The following is a 25,750-nucleotide window of genomic DNA, read 5'->3' on the forward strand; positions in this document are numbered from 1 at the left end:
CTTTTATAATTATGTCTGTACTTGTTCTGTACTTTGACTTTTTCAAGGATATTTGTATTTTGGTGCACTGTGCATTTAACTGACACCCTTGGGTGCTAGCCCCACCCTTTTTAAGATGGCTACCTGATGAAGGCCACAGTGCCGAAACGTTGGTGATACAGTCCTGAATAAATTTTTCTACAGCAAGTTAGACGGAGTGCGGGACCTTTTCATTTTCAAGAGTTGTTGACTAAAAAGAACATGAAGTGGACAGATGGAGGACGAAGTGGTGTAGGCTTTGTGAAGACAAAAGCTTTTTTTTACATGGAGAAGGGACGAGACGCAATAGCAGGACCAAACATATGACATTAGCAGTAGTTACCTGCAGACATATCACACCTGAAGTTCCAAACCAGCGGAAACCTATCCCTCTGTTGAATAAATAGGCACATATTGAGGCATGCCCAAGTTTAGATGATCATAACAGTTGGTTGGAAGTGAAAGCTTGAAGGTTTCACTTAAGGTAAGATCACGAGAACCGATACTTTGGTATCAAGTTGATACCATACTTCTGAAAATGTGACTGCAAGTTTTTTCTGCATCCTTGTCAGTGCCTAGGGCATTTTAAGACAGGGTTGCTGACCAAAATCTGTACAATCATGTTTAAAGGGTGATCAGACTTATTTGACATGTGTCCAAATGTTTTTCTCACAGTGCGCTGTCCAGAATTGTGCCTATACATATTTACATAGATATTTAAAATGTCACCATTTTTGCCAGTAAATATGTGTACTGTACTTATTTGTTTTGGTTTCTTTGCATGTATGGATCACTTCGGTTGTAAGTGGCACCTGGTGAAAATTTCTTGTCCGTAGGACCTTTAGAAATACGAGGTCTGTTAGAAAAGTATCCGACCTTTTTATTTTTTCCAAAAACCATATGGATTTGAATCACGTGTGATTGCATCAGCCAAGCTTGAACCTGGATATCAGCACTTTTTCGGCACATTCCACTGTTACAGGAGTTTTTTCATGGAAAGAAAAGCGGAGGGACGCGCCACGGAGCCGTTCATTACGCGGCACAAAACCACCTCCGTGTTGGTCTCACAGGACGGCTTTCAGGTGGATTTCAGACGGCTGTCGGTTGCTTTTCAGTCGTGTGATTATCCGAGAAATTGAGCATGAGCTGGACATGCCCCAACATGTCCTGTGAGGCTTCATCATGGCGTTGCTTTGTGCTGATATCCACGCCTTCTGCCTTTTTGTGAAAGTCAGACGACGTCCCGGATCAACAAAGCCTTCACGTTGGAAATGATCTGGTTGTTTCAGCGGGGTTTGAGCCTGTCGATCGGCGCTCGGAGCGCGGCGCGCTCTCAGCAGTTGTGGGCGGTCTTTAAATCGTCTGGATCACTCCTTAATCTGTGTAATCCCCATAAAATCGTCCCTGAAAGCCATATTAATTTTCTGAACGGTGTCCACCTGGAGGTCTCTCACAGTTTCTGGCAAAAAATTGATGCAGCAAAGCTCCAAATCGTTCCGACATTTATTGGCAATAAAAAAACGACAAGAGGGGTGGACCAGTGCTCACACAAAGCCAGCTCACAGGCGAATGACGCAACCGACAGGCATGAAAAAACTCACGCATGCGCACGAAGGTTCAAGCTTGGCTGATGCAATCACACGTGATTCAAATCCCTATGTTTTTGAAAAAAATAAAAAGGTTGGATACTTTTCTAACAGACCTCGTATATGTACTGAGAAAAATGGTAACGTGTTCAATACTTATTTTACCTACTGTATGTTTCTTCTTAGGGTATGACTGGCTTTAATGCCATACTTTTGATGCCTTCAGTGTGAGAACATAAACCAAACACTGGAGTGTGACTCTGCTACCATTGCCATGACTTTTTTTTTTAACTGGAGTCAAGCTAACCAGTGACTGTTAGCCAAAAGTGACTCGTGCCACATCACCCATGCAGTCAAGAAGCAGCATTGTGGCACTGAGGAAGAAGTGAGTCCTACAGTATATAGGCCCCAAGGCCTGTTGGTGCCCATGCTTATGTCCGGATTCCATAATTTCGAACAGATGAGAGTCTGAGATTCCCCTGGACACAGTGCCAGTGTGGCGCAGATTACTTCCTCAGCCAACCTATTTACAGCTAGGTGGACTCACACGATGTAATTAAGTGTCTTGCCCAAGGGCAGAGACAGGTAGCATGAACAGGATTTGAACCCAGTTCTACATATTGGCGGGCTAGCTCCTTATTCACTCAGCTCGACATTGAGGCATTGTGGAACTTTTGTTATAAGATTTGAGGTATAGTGGAAATCAAAATAGGTAAATTCATTCTTAAAAAAATTGCATGTCAACTACGAGGTCTGTCAATAAAGTAACGGTCCTTTTTATTTTTTTCAAAAACTATATGGATTTCATTCACATGTTTTTACGTCAGACAAGCTTGAACCCTCGTGTGCATGCGTGAGTTTTTCCACGCCTGTCGGTTACGTCATTCGCCTGTGAGCACGCCTTGTGTAAGGAGTGGTCCCGTCCCTCATTGGATTTTCATTGTCTGGAAATGGCGGAATGATTTGGACGTTTTTTCCATCAGAATTTTTTTAGAAGCTGTTAGAGACTGGCACCTGGAAACCATTTGAAAAATTTATCTGGCTTTCAGTGAAAATTTTACGGGCTTCACAGAGAATAAGGACTGTTACTACAGCTTTAAGGACAGCTTTAAGGACGCTCGGCGCGCCGTGCTCCGTTCCACCATCGAGCAGCACAAACCACCGGATCATTTCTAAGCTGATGGCTCTGTGGATATGAGACCGTCATGTGCACTTTCTCTGGTTATCACAAGAGCTGGACATCAGCCATTTTTGGCAGATTTCACTTTTAACAAGAGATTTTGTCATGGAAAGCCACGCAGAGGCTTTGTGCGTAACGACCGATTCGCTGATCGAGCGAGACAACGGAACACCTCCGTTTCGGCGTGTCAGAGGACAAGTTAGGACATGCCCAGCTCTCCACAATTTCTCTGATACTTACTGGACTGGTAAGCATTGAAAGCCGAGATAGGCATGATTACATCAGCTAATTGCGTCAGCCTGAACTCCGTTGTGGTGGTGCACAAAATCACAATACTTGTGTACTTGAATGTATATCTACAACTGCAAATTAAGTAATAAAGGTAAAGTACAACTTTTCTTTTTTCCTGTCAGTTAAGCAACATCAGTGGTGCTTTGGCGTAAATGTAGCAAAAATAAATAAGCTTTGCGTAAGCGCAGTACAAAACAGTACATGGAAATAACTAGTCTTTGTCGTTGTGCTTTTCAGTGGATGATGTAGTGGATGTAAGCGATGATAATGAGGAAACAGATGCAGACACAGAGAATGATACTGAAGAGGAAGAAAAGGACCTTCACACGATGGTAATTCTTGATACTCAAACATATTCCATAGGGAATTACTGTGACATCTACAGTGAGGCAAATAAGTATTTGATCCACTGTCGAGTTTTCCCCACTTCTAAAGAATGGAGAGGTCTGTAATTTTTATTGTAGGTACACTTCAACTGGGAGAGACTAAATCTAAAAAAAAAATATTTAGAAAATCATATTCTGTTATTTTTAAATATTTAATTTGCATTTTATTACATGAAATAAGTTGTCGATACAATAGAAAAACAAACCTTAATATTTGATCCAGAAACCTTTGTTTACAATTACAGAGGTCAGACATTTCCTGTAGTTCTTGACCAAGTTTGCACATTGCAGCAGGGATGCTGGTCCACTCCTCCATACAGATCTTCTCCAGATCTTTCATGTTTGGAGTTTCAGCTCCCTCCAAAGATTTTCTATTGAGTTCAGGTCTGGAGACTGGCCAGGCCACTCCAGGACCTTGAAATGCTTCTTACAGAGCCCCTCCTTAGTTGCCCTGGCTGTGTGTTTTAGGTCATTGTCATGCTGGAAGACCCAGCGTGTGTGGACAGGTGTCTTTTATACAGATAAGCGCCTTGGGGCAACTGTTTGTTGTGATTTGGCGCTATATAAATAAAATTATTATTATTATTATTATCAGATAGTAAGTTCAAATAGGTGCCATTAATACAAGTAAAGCATGCAGAATAGGAGGGCTTCTTAAAGAAGAACCAACAGGTGTGTGAGAGCCAGAATTCTTTCTGGTTGGTAGGTGATCAAATACTTAATTCATACAAAAAAAGCAAATTAATTATTTAAAAATAATACAGACAGTGTCATTTATTTATTTATTTATTTTTAGATTGTTTCTCTCACAGTTGAAATGTACCTATGATTAAAAATTACAGACCGCTCCATTCTTTGGCGGTGGGAAAACTTTTTTGAAGGGTTGTAATAAATTAAGCAAAGCTTGTATAATGAGTTGGAATGGTGTGTGATCCCAGAATGTTTTTAGAACCTTAGACCTCAACAGTTTTTAAAAGAGGAACTCGACCCTTTTTATTTCCTGTTAATTATGGAATTTCTTAATGTTAATTTACTGTCTTAATGTATGTATAAATTGTTTTGGTTCATGTTATCACATACACATTATTAATCTTATTTTATTTTTACTTCTATTTTGTCATTTGATTTTTAAATGGACTACAATGGAAATAAGTGCTTTCACTTTCTTGTGTCATCCATGTATTTTTAATGTATTTACATTATAATATTTACTTACATTTAACCTACTAAATAAAATCACTAACGACACTCACACCACACTTTTAATATCAAGATGACTTTCCGTCCTCTGCTTGAATGGTGTGTGAGTTTGAGCTGAATGTTGCTATGTGGTTTACATTCTTCTAGATCTCACTTCCAGAGTATATTCCAGATCACCTCCAACATTGAATCAGTTATTTCCTGGAACATCAGACTTAATTGAAATCCATTCATTACTTAGTTTAGTTTAGTTATTCTGCTAATGGTCAAACAAACTAACAAACAGACAAGCACCGGTGAAAGCATTACCTCTTTGGCAGAGGTAAAAAGCTGCAGCTCAGGTTGATTCTAGATGAACCAACAAGGTTATCCTTGTCTTTGCTCCTATTTCTGCACTCCTTTTTCTGAATGTGGAAATGTTCTTAACATGTTGAAGTAATGTATGCCTTTTTCTTCCCTCTGTCTCTCTGTATTGTTTCTGTCAGAATGATGACATAGAGAAAGACCTGAACAAGCTGTATCCCACACAAAGCCTTTGCTGTTCATTTGAGGATTTGATGGTCTATGAAAGGTTCTTCCTGGAACTGTCAGAAGACTTTCAGGTCTGTATTACCTCAACTCCTGCATCAACAATGTTTATATGGACTCGCATAGCTGGAGAACATTTTTCCCTCTTTGACGAAGGAGAGTGGCAGTGGTCAGCTTTGTTCAGCTGAGCTCCTCAGCAGATGGTTTAGTTAAGATAAGATAAAACTTTATTGATCTCACAGAGGAGAAATTCACATGTTACGTCAGCTCTTAAAAACCACACAAGATGGGTGCAAGTAGAGGAAAATGTTCGTGTGCAAGGATAAGCAATAATAATAATACTTGTAACAGTACAAGACATAAGAAAATGAGATAGAACTAGAATATGTATACATCTATCTATCTATCTATCTCTCTCTCTCTCGCTATATATATATATATATGTACGTACATATATAAGTACATATGCATGTGATAAGGTGACATTAGTGCAGGGATTTGTAAACGGGTTGTTATTGCACATGATTTGTGGACATATTAATATGGCATGGGATTTGTGGACATATTATTGCATGTGGTTATTTCACAGTGTTATTGTACAGTCTGACAGCAGAAGGGAGGAACGACCTGCGGTATTGTTCCTTCTTGCACTGAGGGTGCCTCAGTCTGTCACTGAATGAGCTGGTCAGCTCCACTACAGTCCGGTGCAGAGGGTGAGAGGAGTTGTCCATGATGGATTTGAACTTGGTTAACACCCTCCTCTCAGCCACCTCCTCCAGAGAGTCCAGAGGACAGCCCAGGGCAGAGCTGGATTTCCTAACCAGCTTATTCAGTCTCTTTCTGTCCCGCTCTGTGCTGCCCGGGGCCCAACAGACGACAGCATAGAGGAGAGTTGAGGCTACAACAGAGTTGTAGAAGGTCTTAAGCAGAGGCCTGCCCACTCCAAAGGATCTCTGTCTCCTCAGGATGTGGAGGCGACTCTGGCCTTTTTTGTACAGGGTGTCGGTGTTGTGAGTCCAGTCCAGTTTGCTGTTGAGGTGAACACCCAGGTATATGAAAACTGTCCACAGTCTTTATGTCCTCCCCCTGGATGTTCACCGGTGGGTGAGGTGGTGGTTTCCCCCTGAAGTCGATCACCATCTCCTTCGTCTTACTGGTGTTGAGACACAAGTGGTTGCGCTCACACCTGTCCACGAAGTCTGTGATGACCGACCGGTACTCTAGCTCGTTCCCCTGAGACACACGACCCACAATGGCAGAGTCATCAGAGAACTTCTGGAGGTGGCAGCTTTCTGTGTTCTAGGTGAAGTCTGAGGTGTAGAGGGTGAAGAGGCCTGGGGGGGGGGCCCCCGGTGCTGCACCTTACCACCTCAGACTGACAGCCGCACGCACTGCGGGTGGTCAGTGAGGTAGTCCATGGTCCAGGCGGCGAGATGTCCATCCACACCTGCGTCCTCCAGCTTCTTCCCCCGCAGCAGCACCGGTCTGATGGTGTTGAAAGCGCTAGAGAAATCAAAGAACATGACTCTCACAGCGCTCCTGCTGGTCTCCAGGTGGTTGAGCACTCGCTGCAGTAGGTAGATGACAGCGTCATCTACCCCGATGTTGGGCCTGTAGGCGAACTGCAGTGGGTCCAGGATGTCGCTCACCACGGTGTGGAGGTGAGACAGGATGAGCCATTACATGGTCTTCATGAGGTGGAAGGTCAGGGCAACTGGTCTGTAGTGGGCCGGTTCCTTGGCGTGCGGTGTTTTGGGAACCGGGACCACACAGGAGGTCTTCCACGGGGTGGGGACCACCTCCAGGCTGAGGCTCATGTTGAAGATGTAGCTGAGGACCTCACAGAGCTCATCTGCACAGGTCCTCAGCAGCCTCAGGGAGATCCCATCAGGTCCTGCTGCTTTCCTCTGCTTCAGCTGCAGGATCTGGCCTCTCACCTCAGTTGGAGTTACAGTGAGGGGGGAGGGAGGGGGAAGCTGAGGTGTGAGCTGAGGTGGGCTGGTGCTGAATACATTCCCGGGAGGAGGGACAAGGTCTGGGGTCCACGTCATTCAACATGAAATCAAACCAGGTTCACACATTCTTTGTCAGGCATTGACATTGACATTAAGCTTTTTAGTGTACTTGTCCATAGGACAAGTAACCCTGGCAGTTTACTTGTCCTATAGGAAAAGCTGGTTGTCCGGACAAGCAAGCGCTGCAGGCACTAGGGGTGTCTGGGGGCATGCTACTCTGGAAGTACTGAAATTACACTTTTTCATAAATTGCTTCTCTCCTGTGTGGGTGGTAAAATTCAAATTTCAATGGTTTTAGATGCATTGAAAGCAAGAATAATAGACTAATAGATAAAAAATTACACTTATGTTGTAATATCAAAGTTCTTTTTTGTATTTTTCTGTCTATGTTAAGAAAATAAATAACATTGAAAAGTTTAAAAACACATTAATATTTGATGGACATAGCATTTGCTCTCTTCTTTAAAAATGACACACTATACCTTTAGTCCAGTAAGAGTCCAGGCAGAGTTTTTCTGTCATGTTGACAGTTTAGCCTTTTTTTCTCAACATTTTTGAGTGGAATTGCATACTTATTTAAAAAAAAAAAACAATATAACCCCTAATTGTCTTGTTTGAACAAGAGCTAAGTCTGGACTGATTTGATTGTCAAATCAGAATCAAATTGATTGCCAAGTAAGTTCTCACATACAAGTAATTTGATCGGGTGTCTTTAGTGCATAAACAACAATAATAAAAAGAAAATGAAAAAATAATTCTAGAAGAAGTAAAGGAGTAAATTTGCTCTTTTAATGATGAAATCATGGATTAAAAACTGAATCAGTTTTTCACACTTTACTGTTTCACTGAGGCTGTGTGGTGAACATGATCATTTCTTAAAATTGCTTCGCTGCTTTTTACAGTGTGTAGCGTTGTGGGGGGCGGAGCGGGCAGTTCAGCACAAACAGCCTGGCTGGATTTTAGAAAACTAACTGAGAGCAGGGCAGAGTGTGATGGCGCTGTCATAACACTGATGGCGCGCCGCCGTTGTTCCATTGTCTAGGAGAACCCGGTGATATCATGTTTTCCGATTGTCGGGAAAAACCGAAGACGCTTTCTCACGAGATGCGAGAGAAGACGTGATGTAAATAGGAAAACAAAAAGGCAGCAGTCAGGTATTTTGGTTCTGAGTGATGAAAATAAAGAATTTGAACGTTTTAAACCAAAAAAAATGCAACTTGTCCAGTCGACAATGATTTAGAGCTATTGCTTGTCCAATGCCATTTTGTCCCGGACAATCAGACAAGCATTAATGTCGATGGTAGTTAGTGTTTGAAACTGAAACAGTACGACTACATCTGTGAGATGTCTTGTAAATCACTTCAGAGGAGTTATCTGGTTACAACAACAGCATTTTTAGATTTAGAAGTGTTTATTTTTTACTATTACATAATATGTGAGAAACGCTAGCTTTACACCAAAATGCAACCGTTTCTGAGTGTTTTCCGCCATGTTGAATTAGCAACCAGAGAGAGACCAGCCAGCAGACATCACTGTGCCTCTTTGCTCTGATTGGCTGTCACTGTGTACCTCCCAGCATCCCTCAAGTCGGGAGAAGCCCCCATGTGATCTATGATGTCGCCTCCATAGACACTATGGGTCGCTGCCATAAGTAATTCATGGTAGTCTGTTCTTTTGAAATTTTCCCCTTCAGGGGAACTTTTTTCCCTTGGCAATGCAAATTCTGATCATATTGTGAATGTCATATTATGAATCCTGTGTTTAAAGGCTACTAAATAAAATTATAGTGGTGCCAAAAAATATATATATTTTTATGCCGTAAATCTTAAAAAACTTAGTGGTATTATACCTTTAATGTCTTATGACTGACGGCACAAAAAAAATCCAATACGCCAATGTTTTCATAATTATTTATTCATTGTGAACAATCGGCTCATTTACCATTTCATTTCACAGAAAATATACACTTCTAAGTCCTCATCAGTAAAACCATCTGCTAAGGTGATTGGTTGCAAATAAAACTTGCACAGGCTTGGCTCTTCATGGTACATTGTTGCTCACGACTGCTATAAAAAAAGAACAAAAAACATGAAACCATTTGAATAATTAAAACAATCATTAATTTTCTCTGAAATGTTTACATTCTTTTTTGTAAACCTGCAGTCATATGAGACAACAAGAGCAATCAGAGATTTCCGACGTCCGCCAATCCGTATCTGGATCACGTCCAAAATTTAATGGAGTCTTCCATGCCCTAATATCTATCTGTGATGCAAATTTTTTGAGAATCCCTGAAGTAGTTTTGTCGTAATCCTCCAAAGCCTGTGTAAAGTGAAATCTTGATCCAGAAATCACCGGATCACCTCCAAAATTTAATGGAGTCTTCCATGCCCTAATGTCTATCTGTGGTAAAAATTTGTTGAGAATCCATGAAGAAGTTTTGACAGTCTTTCAAAAACTGTACAAATTGAATCTTGATCCAGAATCCGGATTTGGATACAGATCACCTCCAAAATTTAATGGAGTCTTCCTTGGCCTAATATGTATCTGTGATGCAAATTTTGTGAGAATCCTTGAAGCAGTTTTGACGTAATCCTTCAAAGCCTATATAAAGTGAATCTTGATCCAGAATTCGGATCCAGATCCAGATCACCTCCAATATTTAATGGATTCTTCCGTGGCCTAATATGCATCCGTGTTGAAAATTTTGTCAAAATCCATGCAGTAGTTTTGATGTAATCCTTCAAAGCCTATATAAATTAAACTTGATCCAGAATCTGAATCTGAATCACCTCCGAAACATCCATCTATTCAGTAGTTTTGACGTAAGCCTGCTAACAGATATCGATGACTTTATTACACCCTTGGCAGACATAATTATGTTTTTTTTTTTAGTCAGCACAGTGGCTTAGTGGTTAGCAGTGTTGCCTCACAGCAAGAAGGTCATGGGTTCGATTCCCTTTCTGTGTGGAGTTTGCATGTTCTCCCCGTGTTTGCGAGGGTTTCCTCTGGGTGCTCTGGCTTTCTCCCGCATTTGAAGACATGCAGGTTAGGTAAACTGGAAACTTTGTAACTGTCCAGGTCTTCCTTGCAAAAGAGGTCTTGATCTCAGTAAAGGTTAAATTAGTAACAGAATTGTTCATTTGACTACTCCAATTATTAACAATAATCCTTAAGTTCATAATTGTTAGTTTGTCCTATTACCTATGGCCTCTGAAAATGAAGGGACAATGTGTAAAAGTGGCTGTAATTCTTAAATGATTAATGTGATAGTTATTAAATTCTATGAAAATCTGCACTTCAATCACATCTTGATTGTTTCATTTAAAGTCCATTGTGGTGGTGTAGAGGCAAAATTACAAAAAAAAGTGTCTCTGTCCAGATCCTACATACCTGACTGTACATTTAGAAATTTTACAATGACAGCTGGTCACGTTATCAATATATTTTATTCCTACAGGTGTATAACTTTGAGAGCTCTAAGGCCGCATCTACTACATCGTCATTGTACTTCCCAGCATCAGCCTCAGCTCAGCCAATCATAGTGCCCACAGTTCAAGCCCTGTCCCCAAAGCATGTCCCTATACTCTTTACACAGCGTGATTTCAGCCATACCAAAGAGCAGTGCACCCAGCCTCCTCCCTCCTCCACTTCACCTCTCTCTACTCCTCTGCCACCTCTAGACCTGGGAAATATTCACCTCAACAAGGACCAAGACACAAAAGAACACCACATTCCTCCCTTAGATCAATGTATGTCCTCCCACAGCAGAAATATGGAACAGGAACTAGCACACGTGTTGCAGTGTGTCTCTCTAGAAGAGGAGGACCCTCTGAATGCAGACAAAGCAGAAAGAGAAGTTAAACAAGAAAGAGCTCCAGTCACAGCTGCAAGACACATACAGTCTCCTCTCCTCTTGGGGAGCATTGGTACATGCCGTTTTGGAGGAGGAGGTGGCAGTGCACGGGGTTCAGACTGTGGTTCAGAGGGCGGTGAAGATGAGGGAGGGGAAGGAACCTTTCTGGAGGTACCAGACACAGCCCTACTTCTCCCGTTGCATGACCCTGACCTCTATGTGGAGATGGTGAAGGGAACTCATTCAGTACCACAGTATGCTGAAGTGGCTTACCCAGACTACTTTGGCCATGTAGCACCAACATTTAGTGAGCCCCTTCTCGAGAGGGTTTATGGTGTACAGAGGTGAGGCATTTATAACATTTCTGCTGTTCTGATAGAATAATTTATCCTGTTTGATAAATTTCTTTTTTGGGGGGGGCTTGCATTTGAGGGAATTGGATCTTGGGGGAAGAGGGGTGTGAGTTAAACTTTTGATGCTATCAATGGAAATTGTGCAGGTACTATATGTGAAAGCGTCTGAATCAGTTATATATTGCCACATTTTAAAGTATTGCTTGGCACCTCTTATTTCCTAATCATTTAGTATCCCTTGATCACAGAATGTGAACCACATATGTTTACACAGTGTAGTATGAAAGGTGAAGGTTGGATGAAAAAGCTTTGTTGAATTATTTAAATAAGTTCTTTGAAAAATGGTTCAATGCATTGTATTCTTTTTTCAGTCATCTGTGTTGAATTTGGATTGTCTGTGCGCTTTTACTATTACAGGTCTAAGATATTCCAGGATATCGAGAGATTAATTCATCCCAATGATGTTTTGGACAAAGTAGTTTATGACCTGGACATACCCAAGTGAGTTCCTTCCACTGATTGTAAACTATTTTATCTTCGTTGAGGTCCTCCTTCATTAACAAAATATATTTTATTTCTGAGAAATTTTGAGACATTCATAAAGCTTGTCAAGAATATTATTTATTTATTTAGGCTTTGAATGTTTGACAATTCTATGTTGTTCACTTTGCTATTGTTACGGGCCAAAGCAGTCTTAGTGCAGCAGATAACAGAATATTTACAGAGGAATCCTTCAAATGGTGATACAAACACCAAAGTTGGCACAAATACTCGTTAAACATTACTCTTTTGAAAAAACTGAGTATCCACTTGAATTTTCAATAGGCGGCCAGGTAGGGGTCAATTTAAGAATTACACAGGGGTCGAAATTTAAAAATGTTCCAATCATATTGAAAGCTATATTATTTACATTATTACATTATTTGTCTGAACATACATATTCCAGAAAGGCGTAGTTTGGGCTATCTATGACTGAATGTTATGGAGTTATGGGGTAAAAGCAGCAAGAATGGTAACAAAGGTCAGCTTTAGTTTGTACAGGGGTCAGAAGTTAAAGTTGCTCCAAATATTGTAAAAAGTGGTACAAATTATTGGTTGAGTTAATAGGGTTTTTAAAAGGAATAGTTTGCACCATGTGTCATGCTTAGTTATCACGTTACAGGGTAACATATGTCACATGCTATAGAATCCAATGGACATCGACATTGTTTGACCTTTACCTTGCAGACCAAGCATTTAACAGTCAAAATTAATTAATCCTATTAGTTCAACCATTCATTTGTGCCACTTTTATTACCAAAATTGGAGCAACTTTAACTTCGAAGCCCTGTACAAACTGAAATTGACCTTTGTCACCATTCGTAATGTTTTTACCCCAAACTGCTTAACGTTCACTCATAGATAGTCCAACCTATACCTTTTTGGAGTGTTTATGTTCAGATAAATGATGTGGTATAGTTTTCAATATGATTGGAACATTTTTAAATTTTGACCCTTGTGTACTTCTTCAATTGACCCCTACCTGGCCGCCTATTGAAAATTCAACTGAATACTCAGTTTTTGTTTTTGTTTTTTTTTCTTTTTTTTCTTCAAAAGAGTAATGTTTAAGGAATATGCATGCCAATTTTGGTGCTTGTTTCCAGAAATTAACAATTGTTACAGTTTTCTGCTCCACTATCTGAGTTTGGTCGGCTTAAGGTTTCTTCCTCAAAAATGTCAGAGGGAGGTTTTTTCCTTTCCATTGTTTCCTACATGCCTGCTCAAAGGGGTTGGTAAGGTTAGACCTTACCCTTGTGAAGTACCTTGGGGTGACTTTTGTTGTAATTTGTTTCTGAATAAATACATTGAATTGAATTACCTCTTGTGTACTTTAATTTTATTGTTTCAGCTGCCCTGTAATCAAAGACGATGGCGAGTCTCTAAAGTTCAATTCTCAGTTTGAGTCTGGCAACCTCAGGAAGGCAGTTCAAGTCAGGAAGTGAGTATTTTTTGTTGACATACCTTTCATGTTTTCAAGTTTCATTGATTAAAACATAATGCAATGCAACATTCAAAAGGGGGGTAGTCATAGTTTTCTTACCCATTCCAGCCTATTACTTACCGATTACTTATTTTCTAATTTGACCAAAGTAATTTGAAAAGTGAGCACTGTGTTGGCTTCCATTTGTAGGCTTCCATTTGTATTGCCTTATAATGTTCGACTTCACACTTGCCATTCATGGAATGGTGTTTGTCCAGGTATGAGTATGACCTTCTCCTAAACTCAGACATCAACAGTAATCACTACCACCAATGGTTCTACTTTGAGGTGAGCGGTATGCGTACTGGAACTACCTACCGCTTCAACATGATCAACTGTGAGAAGTCCAACAGCCAATTCAACTACGGTGAGATGTACAGCAATATTAACATGTAACAACAACAAAACAACCAAAGATCCATTTTTGAAAAGGAGAACAAATACAGCCTCCTCTGTGGCTTGCAAATATCTGACAGACCTATGGAAATATTGGTTCACTTTTGTTTTACTTTTCATCTCTATGAAGTTTTTGTTTGTTTGTTTGTTTGTTTGTAGTTGGAGTTGGGGTAGTGCGAATTTTCTCACCTGTTGTTTTTTTTTTATTTAGTCATAGTCTTAGTTGTATGTCAAATGTCCTTCTTAGTTTGTCATATTTAGTCATTCACATATTATTTTTAGTCATGTGTTAGTTGACTGGGTCTGTTAATTTTAGTCTAGTTTTAGTAAAAAAAAGAAAAAGGAACTGAATATATTTGTCTCATTTCAGTTTAAACATTTTAGTTTTTTGAATAAAAAGCTGATTATTTCCGATTACCATTTCAGTCAATATCGTGTTTCACACATCTGAAATAACGAATGTTATCATTACCTGACAAAATACACTTGTTGAATGATTGAAGGTTTGTGGTGTTTCCCCCAATATTTAAAATCTGCAAGGCTTGCCGTGAGATACATTTAGATAGTCGGTTTTCTTGTAAATCCACAGCACTGTAGGGGTGCAGGTCTTTTGAAATTAAACATTTGTTGGATCTAGTTGTTTTATTTGCATGTTCAGAACAGAAATTTGTTGAAGCAAAGCAAAATAAAATACATTAATCAAGACTTCTAATGTTTTTATCTATTGTAAGAGCCACAACTTGAGCCAATTTAATTTAAATATCATGCCCACTTTGTATTTCATTATTAAAATGAGCACTAAGGTGGGGATGGAGGGCATGCAGGCAGTTTTGAAATGGATGCCTTTTGACTTCGAGTGGGTCTGTATAAGGTCAGTATCCTGATACCGACATGAGCTAGAACACTCATCGGGTTGAGCATATACCATTAGCATACTTTCTCCGCATCAAGTTAATTGTCTTCCCTGTGTCTTGTGTGCCTGTTTGGATGGTGGTGTGAAGGCATGCAAGTGCTGATGTACTCTGTGCAGGAGGCGATCAATGGCAGACCTCACTGGGTCAGAACTGGAACAGATATATGTTACTACAAGTAGGTATAATGCATCATATGATTATGTGTTGAGGGTCATAATAAAACAACAAAAAAATTATTTACATCCCACTTTTAAGTGGACAACTTGGTGGGCTTTTCAACATCAAAAGCCATTAAAACACAAATCTTAAAAACACAAAATTAGCTAAAAGTACAAAGAAAATAAGCAGACGTAGGAACAAAAAGTAAATGTGTATACACCAATAATATAACCTACACAATTTTAAGAAAATAAATTAGGCTTGTATTATAATTATATGCAACAGACAAAAGTGTGTTTTAGCTCAGATTTAAAATGTTCTACTGAATTTGACCATCTAACATCTGCAGGTTATTTTATGACATAGAAGCATAACAAGTAAGCTCAACAGCCTGCCGACTTATCAGCTTTTGACACACAGACTAGGTGTTCGTCCTGAGACAGGCCACAGGGAAGCACATAAAGATTGAAAAATTCCATGAGGATACCATTCACCATGTTATATATCAACAACATAAAATCTGCTCTCACATTCACAAAAGGGAGGATAATGCAGCTGAGATGTGTTAAAATTTCGAAGTTCTTGTTAAGTATGACAGTTGTTGAGTCATCTGAAGATACAGTTGTGGTCCAAAGTTTACATACACTCATCATGGGCATGAATGTCACGGTAATTTTGCCCTTTTAATGATGTCTTTGAACTGTTCTTTTGCCAGTGTGGATTGATTATACAAGCATACACCATTAATGACTTAAAAAATTTGAATTGGGTACACAAGTTTGAATTTATTTTGCATCTACTCTAATCTACACAGGGTTAAAATTATACATACAGGCTCAAATATATACAAACGTACATTCACTTAAATCTTTTATTAAGTGATGCTAAAGGTTCCACAGTGTCTTTTAATGTGACAAGGCCAAGGCCTGATCACTCCTCCTTCATTATCATGATAGCCTACAACTGGACATTTCTCTTTGCCAACATAAAAATGATGTGTTTGACAGCACTCATACTCTCAGAACAATGGGAAAGTCCAAAGAACTCAGGGAGGTCTAAGAAGGAGAACTGTAGATTTAAATAAGTTCAGAAGGTCTCTTGGAGCCATTTCTAAACAACTGCAGCTTCCAAGATCATCAGTTCAACAACTGTATGAAAGTAGAAGTTATTTGGCTGTGTCACCACTTTGCCAGAATCTGGAAGAAGACCCAGACTGCCACCCACAGATGAGAGGAAATTTGTTAGGATGTTCATTAACAACCCAGGAACCACCAAGGCTCAGGCCTGCCACTATTGCAAACTGCTGAAACACCAGCATCACTGTCCACAGTGAAGCGAGTTTTACATTGCCATGGACTGAGAGTGTGCTAACCAAGAAAGGAGCCACTACTCCAGAATCGACACCTTCAAGCCAGACTGAAATTTGTAGCTGCCCACATGAACAAGTCAAATGCCTTCTGGAGAAATGTTTTATGGTCAGGCGAGACAAAGATTGAGCTGTTTGGCCGCAATGGCAAGAGGTATGTTTGAAAGAATAATAGCTATGTTGTGTGTGTGCATTTGTTGGTCATGTTTGTGTTTTATGTTTATGGGATTGTATTTAGTTCTCTGTCTTGTTTCTGTTGGTTCACTTGTGTTCATTGTCTGCTGTCCGCATCCCTGTCTGTGTTCAACGTGTGTCCTTCTGTGTCTTTCACTTGTGTGTGTCCTCCTTGTGGGTTGTTCCTCTTCCTCCCCATTGTCTCTGCCGTTGGTTTTGCATTTGGGGTTTTGTTTCCATTTTGGTCCTTGTCCTTTGACTCCCCTTAGTGACCATTCCTGGTGTGTCTGTTTCTAGGTCCATGTGAGCTTTGTGTCCATGGTTGTCTTTGGCTATTTTGTCACTGTCTGCAATTTGGTTTCCTTTGTTGTGCTGTCTTATTCCTGGAATTAGTTTGACCCCAGTAATAAGAATGAATACATTCATTCATTCATCATGGTTTTTGTATCTTTATTAAATATAGTTTGTCATCCTGGGTTTTTTTTTTTTTTTTTTTTTGTGATCTGACTGTTCTTGTTTGTTGAGTTAACTTCTTCCTGTGTTTTCTTCCCCAGCTGGGTTGATTATTTTTCCATCATCTGTCTTCAGTTTGTGTCATCACTCCAGTGTGTATTTAAGTCTGAGTTTGCCCCTGTGTTTTTACTGGTTCCTTTACATTGGTGGTCTCACATTGTTTCCTCCTGCATTTGTAAGTACCCTGAGAATTATTTATCACCTCATGTTGCTGCTGTATTTATTTTTTTTGTGTATTGAAGTTTTCCTGGTATACTCTGTGACTGGAACCCTTTGGCAAGTTTGTGTTTGGACTCTGTACCCTTGTTCCTCCATGTCACTTGTTTGGACTGTTTTGGTCATTTTGTGGAACATTAAATCGCCTTGTTTGCAATTTACCATCTGCTTCCTTGGTGCCTGCATTTTGGGTTAAATTTTGACTTTGTTAAAACCACAACAGGTTAGGTTTTCAGTATAATGAAGAAGGAGGACTACCTCCAAATTCTTCAAGGTCACTCCAGATCAACAGCGAGATGATTGAAACTTGGCCACAGTTGGGTATTTCAACAGGACAATCATCCCAAACACACATCAAAACCGGTTATAGGTTGGATAAAACACACTAACATTAACCTTCTGGAATGTTCTCCCAAAGCCCCGACCTAAACTGTATTGAAAATTTGTGGGCTATGTTTAAAAGCTGGGTCCATGCCAGGAAACAAACCAGTTCAGATGAAGTCTACCAATTTTGCCAAGAAGAGTGGTCAAATATCCAGCCAGAATTATGCTGGAAGCTTGTTGATAGCCACCAAAAGCATCTGGTCGAGGTGCAGCTTGCTAAGGGATATTTAACCAAATATGAGTGGGAGAGTATGTATATATTTGAGCCTATATGTATAATTTAGACCTTGTGTGGATTCGAGAACATTCAAAATAAATGCAAACTTTTGCATCCAATTCTTGTTTTTTCATGTCATTAATGATGTACGTTCCCTTGACCCTTAATTGGAGTAAGTGGGTATAGAACATGAATGAATGAATAATGTATGTTGTGCAGTCATTTCACTCTGACAAAAGAACAGTTCAAAGACATCTTTAAAGCCCCAAATTGCCATGACATTCATGCCCATGATGAGTGTATATAAATTTGCAACCACAACTGTATTTTATGCTCTTATGTGGTGAACCAGAAAATAATACATGATAGGAATGAATTATGAGAGAAACAAATACTTAATCAGTGTTTTGACATGAGCTAAGGACATGATGGATTTTATTATTGCAATGTCATGCACATGGAAGAGACACCCCTCTAATATGATGTCAAAAGACAATGATGAATCAGAAATTGCACACTTTTTTATGCTTTTGTCTGTTAAACAACGTGCATGCAAAGTCTTTAAAGGTCCAGTATGAGGTGATGACAGATGATGCTCTTCTTCCCTGAAGTCCACATGGGGACAGATCAGATTTTGTGGCAATTAACATGCCGCCCCTCATCTTTAGGCATTGCTCATGTGCGCCATATAGGCTGCAAGCTTTAATGTGCTACCTTGACAAGCATTTTAACCATGTGATGAGAGTATGTAACAATACTAATGTGAATGCACTTAATACTAAGATTTTGTAGACTTCTCTTGGGAGGGAAAGAATTATAAAAATGTGAAATGTTTTGTGTGTGTCCCATGTTGCACAACATTTGCTTCTTAAATGTTCCTCCTTTGTATAGGAACCACTTTGCTCGGAGTTCCATGGCAACTGGCGGTCAGAAGGGGAAGTCTTATTATACACTGACTTTCAGCACGAACTTCAGCCATAAGGATGATGTCTGCTACTTTGCATATCACTACCCATATACGTACTCTACTCTTAAGGTAGTATTACAGTACCACTGTTTGCTGTAGTGTGAAGAACATTAGCTATAAATCATATGTAACTTCCTTCAGGTTTATAGTCAATTTCTTACTGCTATTTTATCCACAATCTACAATATTTTCTGTTTGTCATTAGTTTGCTTCTGTGAAAACTTTAATGGTCACATACTTACTACAGAATAATACCCTGTTATACTACGGCACTGACTGTTCAGTTGTTATGCTAGTGCTTGAGTGTGCATGTATGGGAGGAGGGCATAGACATTATAAAGAGGAGATGCCGCATCAACCGTTGCTGCCTATTAGCGCTGACAAGCGCTGGGGCCGCCATCTTAGACCGGTCATCCGGCCCGCTCCACTCAGTGCTGTTTGGCAGGTGCAGCACATTTAATCCATCATAACTTTCTGAATACTAAACTGATTTTTTTTTTCTGCAAACGTCATACATGTAGCTATGATACAGGACAAATGGTTTGGTGTATTTTAATCAATCAATCAATCAATTTTTTTTATATAGCGCCAAATCACAACAAACAGTTGCCCCAAGGCGCTTTATATTGTAAGGCAAGGCCATACAATAATTATGTAAAACCCCAACGGTCAAAACGACCCCCTGTGAGCAAGCACTTGGCTACAGTGGGAAGGAAAAACTCCCTTTTAACAGGAAGAAACCTCCAGCAGAACCAGGCTCAGGGAGGGGCAGTCTTCTGCTGGGACTGGTTGGGGCTGAGGGAGAGAACCAGGAAAAAGACATGCTGTGGAGGGGAGCAGAGATCGATCACTAATGATTAAATGCAGAGTGGTGCATACAGAGCAAAAAGAGAAAGAAACAGTGCATCATGGGAACCCCCCAGCAGTCTACGTCTATAGCAGCATAACTAAGGGATGGTTCCGGGTCACCTGATCCAGCCCTAACTATAAGCTTTAGCAAAAAGGAAAGTTTTAAGCCTAATCTTAAAAGTAGAGAGGGTGTCTGTCTCCCTGATCTGAATTGGGAGCTGGTTCCACAGGAGAGGAGCCTGAAAGCTGAAGGCTCTGCCTCCCATTCTACTCTTACAAACCCTAGGAACTACAAGTAAGCCTGCAGTCTGAGAGCGAAGCGCTCTATTGGGGTGATATGGTACTACGAGGTCCCTAAGATAAGATGGGACCTGATTATTCAGAACCTTATAAGTAAGAAGAAGAATTTTAAATTCTATTCTAGAATTAACAGGAAGCCAATGAAGAGAGGCCAATATGGGTGAGATATGCTCTCTCCTTCTAGTCCCCGTCAGTACTCTAGCTGCAGCATTTTGAATTAACTGAAGGCTTTTTAGGGAACTTTTAGGACAACCTGATAATAATGAATTACAATAGTCCAGCCTAGAGGAAATAAATGCATGAATTAGTTTTTCAGCATCACTCTGAGACAAGACCTTTCTGATTTTAGAGATATTGCGTAAATGCAAAAAAGCAGTCCTACATATTTGTTTAATATGCGCTTTGAATGACATATCCTGATCAAAAATGACTCCAAGATTCCTCACAGTATTACTAGAGGTCAGGGTAATGCCATCCAGAGTAAGGATCTGGTTAGACACCATGTGTCATTTTTTAGTGTTCATAGTGGGATTAACAGTAATAGAATGTTCTGATATAGCCGAGACTGTAGAGAGGTATTTTGCAAACACTGTAAACACATACATTATACATATATACGCACACTAATATATGATTGAGAAGCAGATAATGGCAGTGAAGTCAACTATTTTAGTAATTTGAAGAGACAATATATGATTAGGCTGTGTGTGTGTGTATGAACAAAATGCTGACTAATGAAAACATTATATTTCTATATAAAACATAACATAATAGATATGTTATATATCAGAGAAAATGAAAATGGTTGTCCATTCGGCTGCTCCTGTTTTTTTGTGTTCGGGGTTGCCGCAGCGGATACAACCAGATCCGCATTGATATTTGGCACAGGTTTTACGCCGGATGCTCTTCCTGACGCAACTCCAGCATTACCTGGAGAAACACACACAGCCGCTGCTGTTCCAAAGATGTCTCTCATCCAAGTGCTAACCAGGTCCCGCACTGCTTAGCTTCTGAGATCTGACGGGATCAGGCTTACACAGAGCAGATCAGCTGCTCATCAGAGAAAATGAATATATATATATATATATATATATATATATATTTAAAACTCAGCCACATGGGGTGTGCAGCCAGTACATTCTGAGTGCCGGTCCCAAGCCCGGATAAATGAGGAGGGTTGCGTCAGGAAGGGCATCTGGTGTAAAACAAGCCAACCCAACTATGCAGACTTAAGAATCAAATTTCCGTACCGGATCGGTCGCGGCCCGGGTTAACAACGTCCGCCACCGGTGCTTTTGCCCAACAGGGTGCCGGTGGAAATTGGGCTTCTGCTGGGCGAAGACGACGAAGAAGAGGAAGTGAACGTTTCCACAAACAGCAGGAGAAGAAGAAAACTGGAAGGGTGGAAATGAGAGTGGGGACTTTGAATGTAGGTAGTATGACTGGTAAAGGGAGAGAGCTGGCTGATATGATGGAGAGGAGAAAGGTAGACATATTGTGTGTGTAAGAGACCAAGTGGAAGGGAAGTAAGAGCAGGAGCATTGGCGGTGGGTACAAGTTGTTGTACCATGGTGAGGACAGGAAGAGAAATGGTGTTGGGGTCATTTTAAAGGAAGAGTATGTTAAAAGTGTGTTGGAGGTTAAGCAAGTGTCTGACAGGGCGATGAGTGTGAAGTTGGAAATTGAAGGGGTAATGATGTATATCACCAGTGCATATGCCCCACAGGTAGGTTGTGAGATGAAGGAGAAAGAAGATTTCTGGAGTGTGTTAGATGACGTGGTGGAGAGTGTGCCCAAGCATGAAAGAGTGGTGATAGGAGCGGACTTCAGTGGGCATGTTGGTGAAGGGAACAGAGGTGATGAGGAAGTAATGGGCAGACATGGTATCAAGGATAGGAATGGGGAAGGACAGATGGTAGTTGATTTTGCAAAAAGGATGGAAATGGCTGTGGTGAATACCTACTTTAAGAAAAGGGAGGAGCACAGGGTAAACATATAAGAGTGGAGGAAGGTGCACACAGGTAGACTACATTCTTTATAGGAGATGCAAGCTAAACGAAATCAGAAACTGTAAGGTGGTGGCAGGAGAGAGTGTCGTTAGACAGCATAGGATGGTTGTTTGTAGGATGACTTTAGAGGTAAAGAAGAAGAAGAGAGTGAGAGCTCAACAAAGGATCAGATGGTGGAAGCTGAAGGAGGAAGACTGTTGTGTGAAATTTAGCGAGTAGGTGAGAGAAGCACTGGTTGGAGGGGAAGCAATTTTGGACAACTGGAAAAGTACTGCAGATGTGGTGAGGGAGACAGCTAGGACAGTACTGGGTATGACATCTGGACAGTGAAAGGAAGACAAGGAGACTTGGTCGTGGAATGAAGAGGTCCAGGAAAGCATAAGGAGAAAGAGGTTGGCAAAAAAGTTTTGGGATAGTCGGAGAGATGAAGAAAGTAGACAGGAGTACAAGGAGATGCGGTGTAAGGCAAAAAGAGAAGTGGCAAAAGTGAAGGAAAAGGCATATTGCGAGCTGTACAAAAAGTTGAATAGTAAGGAAGGAGAAAAGGACTTGTACCGATTGGCCAGACAAAAGGACAGAGTTGGAAAGGATGTGCAGCAGGTTAGGGTGGTAAAAGATGCACATGGTAATGTGCTGACAAGTGAGGACTGTCTGCTGAGAAGGTGGAGGGAATATTTTGAAGAGCTGATGAATAAAGAAAATGAGCGAGAGAAAAGGCTGGATGATGTGGTGAGAGTAAATCAGGAAGTACAAAAGATTAGTAAGGAAGAAGTGAGGGCTGCTATGAAGAGGATGAAGAGTGGAAAGGCATATGTTCCACATGACATTCCAGTGGAGGCAGTATGGTTTCATGCCGAGAAAGGGCACTACAGATGCAATGTTTGCTCTGAGAACACTGTTGGAGAAGTACAGAGAAGGCCAGAAAGAATTACATTGTGTGTTTGTGGACTTAGAAAAAGCTTATGATAGGGTGCCAAGAGAAGAGCTGTGGTATTGTATGAGGAAGTTTGGAGTGGCAGAGAGGTATGTTAGGGTAGTGCAGGACATGTACAAGAATAGTGTGACAGCGGTGAGACGCACAGTCGGAATGACAGACTCATGCAGGGTGGAGGTGGGATTACACCAAGGATCAGCTCTGAGTCCTTTCTTGTTTGCAGTGGTTATGGACAGGTTGACGGATGAGATCAGACAGGAGTCCCTATGGACTATGATGTTTGCAGATGACATTGTGATCTGTAGTGAGAGTAGAGAACAAGTTGAGTCTAGTCTGGAGAGGTGGAGATATGCTCTGGAGAGAAGGGGAATGAAAGTCAGTAGAAGCAAGACTGAGTACATGTGTGTGAATGAGAGGGAGCCCAGTGGAATAGTGCAGTTACAAGGAGTAGAAGTGGTGAAAGTAGATGAGTTTAAATATTTGGGGTCAGCTGTTCAAAGTAATGGAGAGTGTGGTAGAGAGGTGAAGAAGAGAGTGCAGGCAGGGTGGAGTGGGTGGAGAAAGGTGGCAGGAGTGATTTGTGACCGAAGAATATCAGCAAGAGTGAAGGGGAAAGTTTACAAGACAGTCGTGAGACCAGCTATGTTGTACGGCTTAGAGACGGTGGCACTAACAAAAAGACAGGAGGCAGAGCTGGAGGTGGCAAAGCTGAAGATGTTGAGATTCTCTTTGGGAGTGACAAGAATGGACAAGATTAGGAATCAACATATCAGAGGGACAGCCCAGGTGGGATGGTTTGGAAATAAAGTCAGAGAGGCAAGATTGAGATGGTTTGGACATGTGCAGAGGAGGGACCCAGTAGGGGTGGGTAAAAATATCGAAAAATCGATGCATCGTAATGTTCCGCCCCCTAATTCAATATCAATTATGCAAACTCTCTGAATCGATTCACCTCCTGGCCAATGGGGGGCCTCTGCGCAACATTCACGTTTTACGGACGGAAGCTGCACGCAACCAAACAACAACAATATGGCGACGAAAGCAGGCAATTTAAGATCAGACGTTTGGACTCATTTTGGATAATTGTGTAAATCTGGAACACAAGAAATAGACAAAAGTAGGGTGGTGTGTAAGTTGTGCCAGGCAGAATTAAAGTACAACAGTAACACAACAAACTTGCGGAATCACTTAACCCGACACCATGCGGATGCTCTGCAACAACCCGCGGCTAAACCTCTTGATTCAAAACAGACGCAACTCGACAAAGCTTTTGTCTGCAAACTAGCGTCCAGCTCTGTCCTCGCACAGAAGATAACTGAGTCCGTGGCTGTCTTCATTTGCAAGGACCTTCGACCGTACAGCGTCATGGAAAATGAAGGTTTTCAGAAGATGGTACACACACTTGAACCACGATACGCTATACCAACACGAAAACGCATGACAGAGGTCGCCATCCCAAAGCTGTACACAGAGGTGAAGACAGAGGTTTTGGCGACATGAAGTCGGCAGAGAGAGTGGCTCTTACGTGTGATGGTTGGACTTCTAGAGCGACAGACCCATACGTAACTATCACTTCTCATTTCATTTCTAATGAATGAGAATTAGTGTCACATGTTCTGCAGACCCGAGCCCTGCACGGAAGCCACACGGAGCAATATGGCGAACTTGTTGACAGAGGCAATACCTGAATGGGGTTTAACTGATAAAGTACTGGCAATTGTCACAGACAATGCCGCTAACATGCTACTTGCTGTCAGTCTCATGGAGTCATCACTGCATGTAGGCTGCTTTGCCCATGTACTCAATTTGGCTTCACAGGCTGCTCTTAAAAACCCAGCTGCAGCACGGCTTCTTGGTAGAGTGAGACGCATCTCCACTTTTTTTCACCGGAGCACCTTAGCCTGTAATGCACTTAAGAAGAAACAGCAGTTGCTGGACCTCCCACAGCACAAACTAATAACTGATGTACCTACGCATTGGAATAGCGCATTAGACATGTTGGAGAGATTTTTGGAGCAACAACCAGCTGTCTCTGCTGCACTTCTTGCCCCTGAAGTACAAAAACAAGAAAAAGATCTGTGCACCCTTACTGAAGCAGACATAACTGCAGTAGAGAATGTTGCAGAGGCCCTGAAGCCACTGAAGGAAGCCACCTTAGTGATGTCTCAAGAAGGTACCCCAACACTGTCTGTCATCGCACCCCTAAGAGCAAGACTTATGGAGGAGATGCAACCAGCCCCCGATGACTCTGTGATGGTGAAGGAGATGAAGTCTGCTGTGCGTCAGGATCTCCAGAAAAGGTATTTGTTCTACAAACGCAATCATTATGACATTGTAAGAATGAAATAAGAATTTCATCATCATGTGACAAAACGATTTACCCTAATGTGAATTTATTTAATTTATTTCAAGGTACACAGGCCTGAAAGATGACCTGTCCATAGCCTCAGTTCTGGATCCTCGCTTTAAGGCCCTGCCTTTTCTGTCAGATGATGAGCAGAAGAATGTCTTCACCAAACTCATCACTCTCACTGAGGAACTGGCAACTGATAAAAGCTCTGTAAGTACAACTGTATATTGAATGAAGATTCAGACTGTGTGCACACTGAATATTTGTATTGTGTTTTCTCATGGAATGCAGTCAGTCTCAGTCTGTAATTATTTAAACACTCACTGGCAAAATTTTAGTAAAACAATTTTGCCTCCATTGTACACTCCCACATATAATCACAGAATTCTAAAGGTCTTCTTTACTAATGTGATTCATTTATCTTTTCAACAGAGTGGGCCAATAAGTGCAGCAGACAGTGATACAGTTCAGGTGCTGGAGCAGCAGGCAGAGCCAGCTGATGACCCTGTGCCCCCATCAAAGAAAGCAAGGGACTCTTGTGCTCTGGCTGATCTCCTGGGGAACACATA

At 41.0% G+C, this 25,750-nt stretch overlaps 1 protein-coding gene across 1 annotated transcript in view; it reads left to right on the forward strand.

Annotated features, from left to right (window-relative positions):
- Positions 1-25,750, forward strand: part of agtpbp1 (ATP/GTP binding protein 1) — a 172,684-nt gene that overhangs the window by 100,512 nt on the left and 46,422 nt on the right. The window contains 8 exon segments of the mRNA XM_034170437.1: positions 3,313-3,407; positions 5,147-5,263; positions 10,665-11,404; positions 11,831-11,914; positions 13,302-13,391; positions 13,652-13,800; positions 14,831-14,918; positions 18,664-18,808. Of these exon segments, the coding sequence (XP_034026328.1) occupies positions 3,313-3,407; positions 5,147-5,263; positions 10,665-11,404; positions 11,831-11,914; positions 13,302-13,391; positions 13,652-13,800; positions 14,831-14,918; positions 18,664-18,808 (1,508 nt within the window).

Source organism: Thalassophryne amazonica, chromosome 5 (assembly GCF_902500255.1).
Source record: "Thalassophryne amazonica chromosome 5, fThaAma1.1, whole genome shotgun sequence".
In the NCBI taxonomy this organism is placed as follows: domain Eukaryota; kingdom Metazoa; phylum Chordata; class Actinopteri; order Batrachoidiformes; family Batrachoididae; genus Thalassophryne; species Thalassophryne amazonica.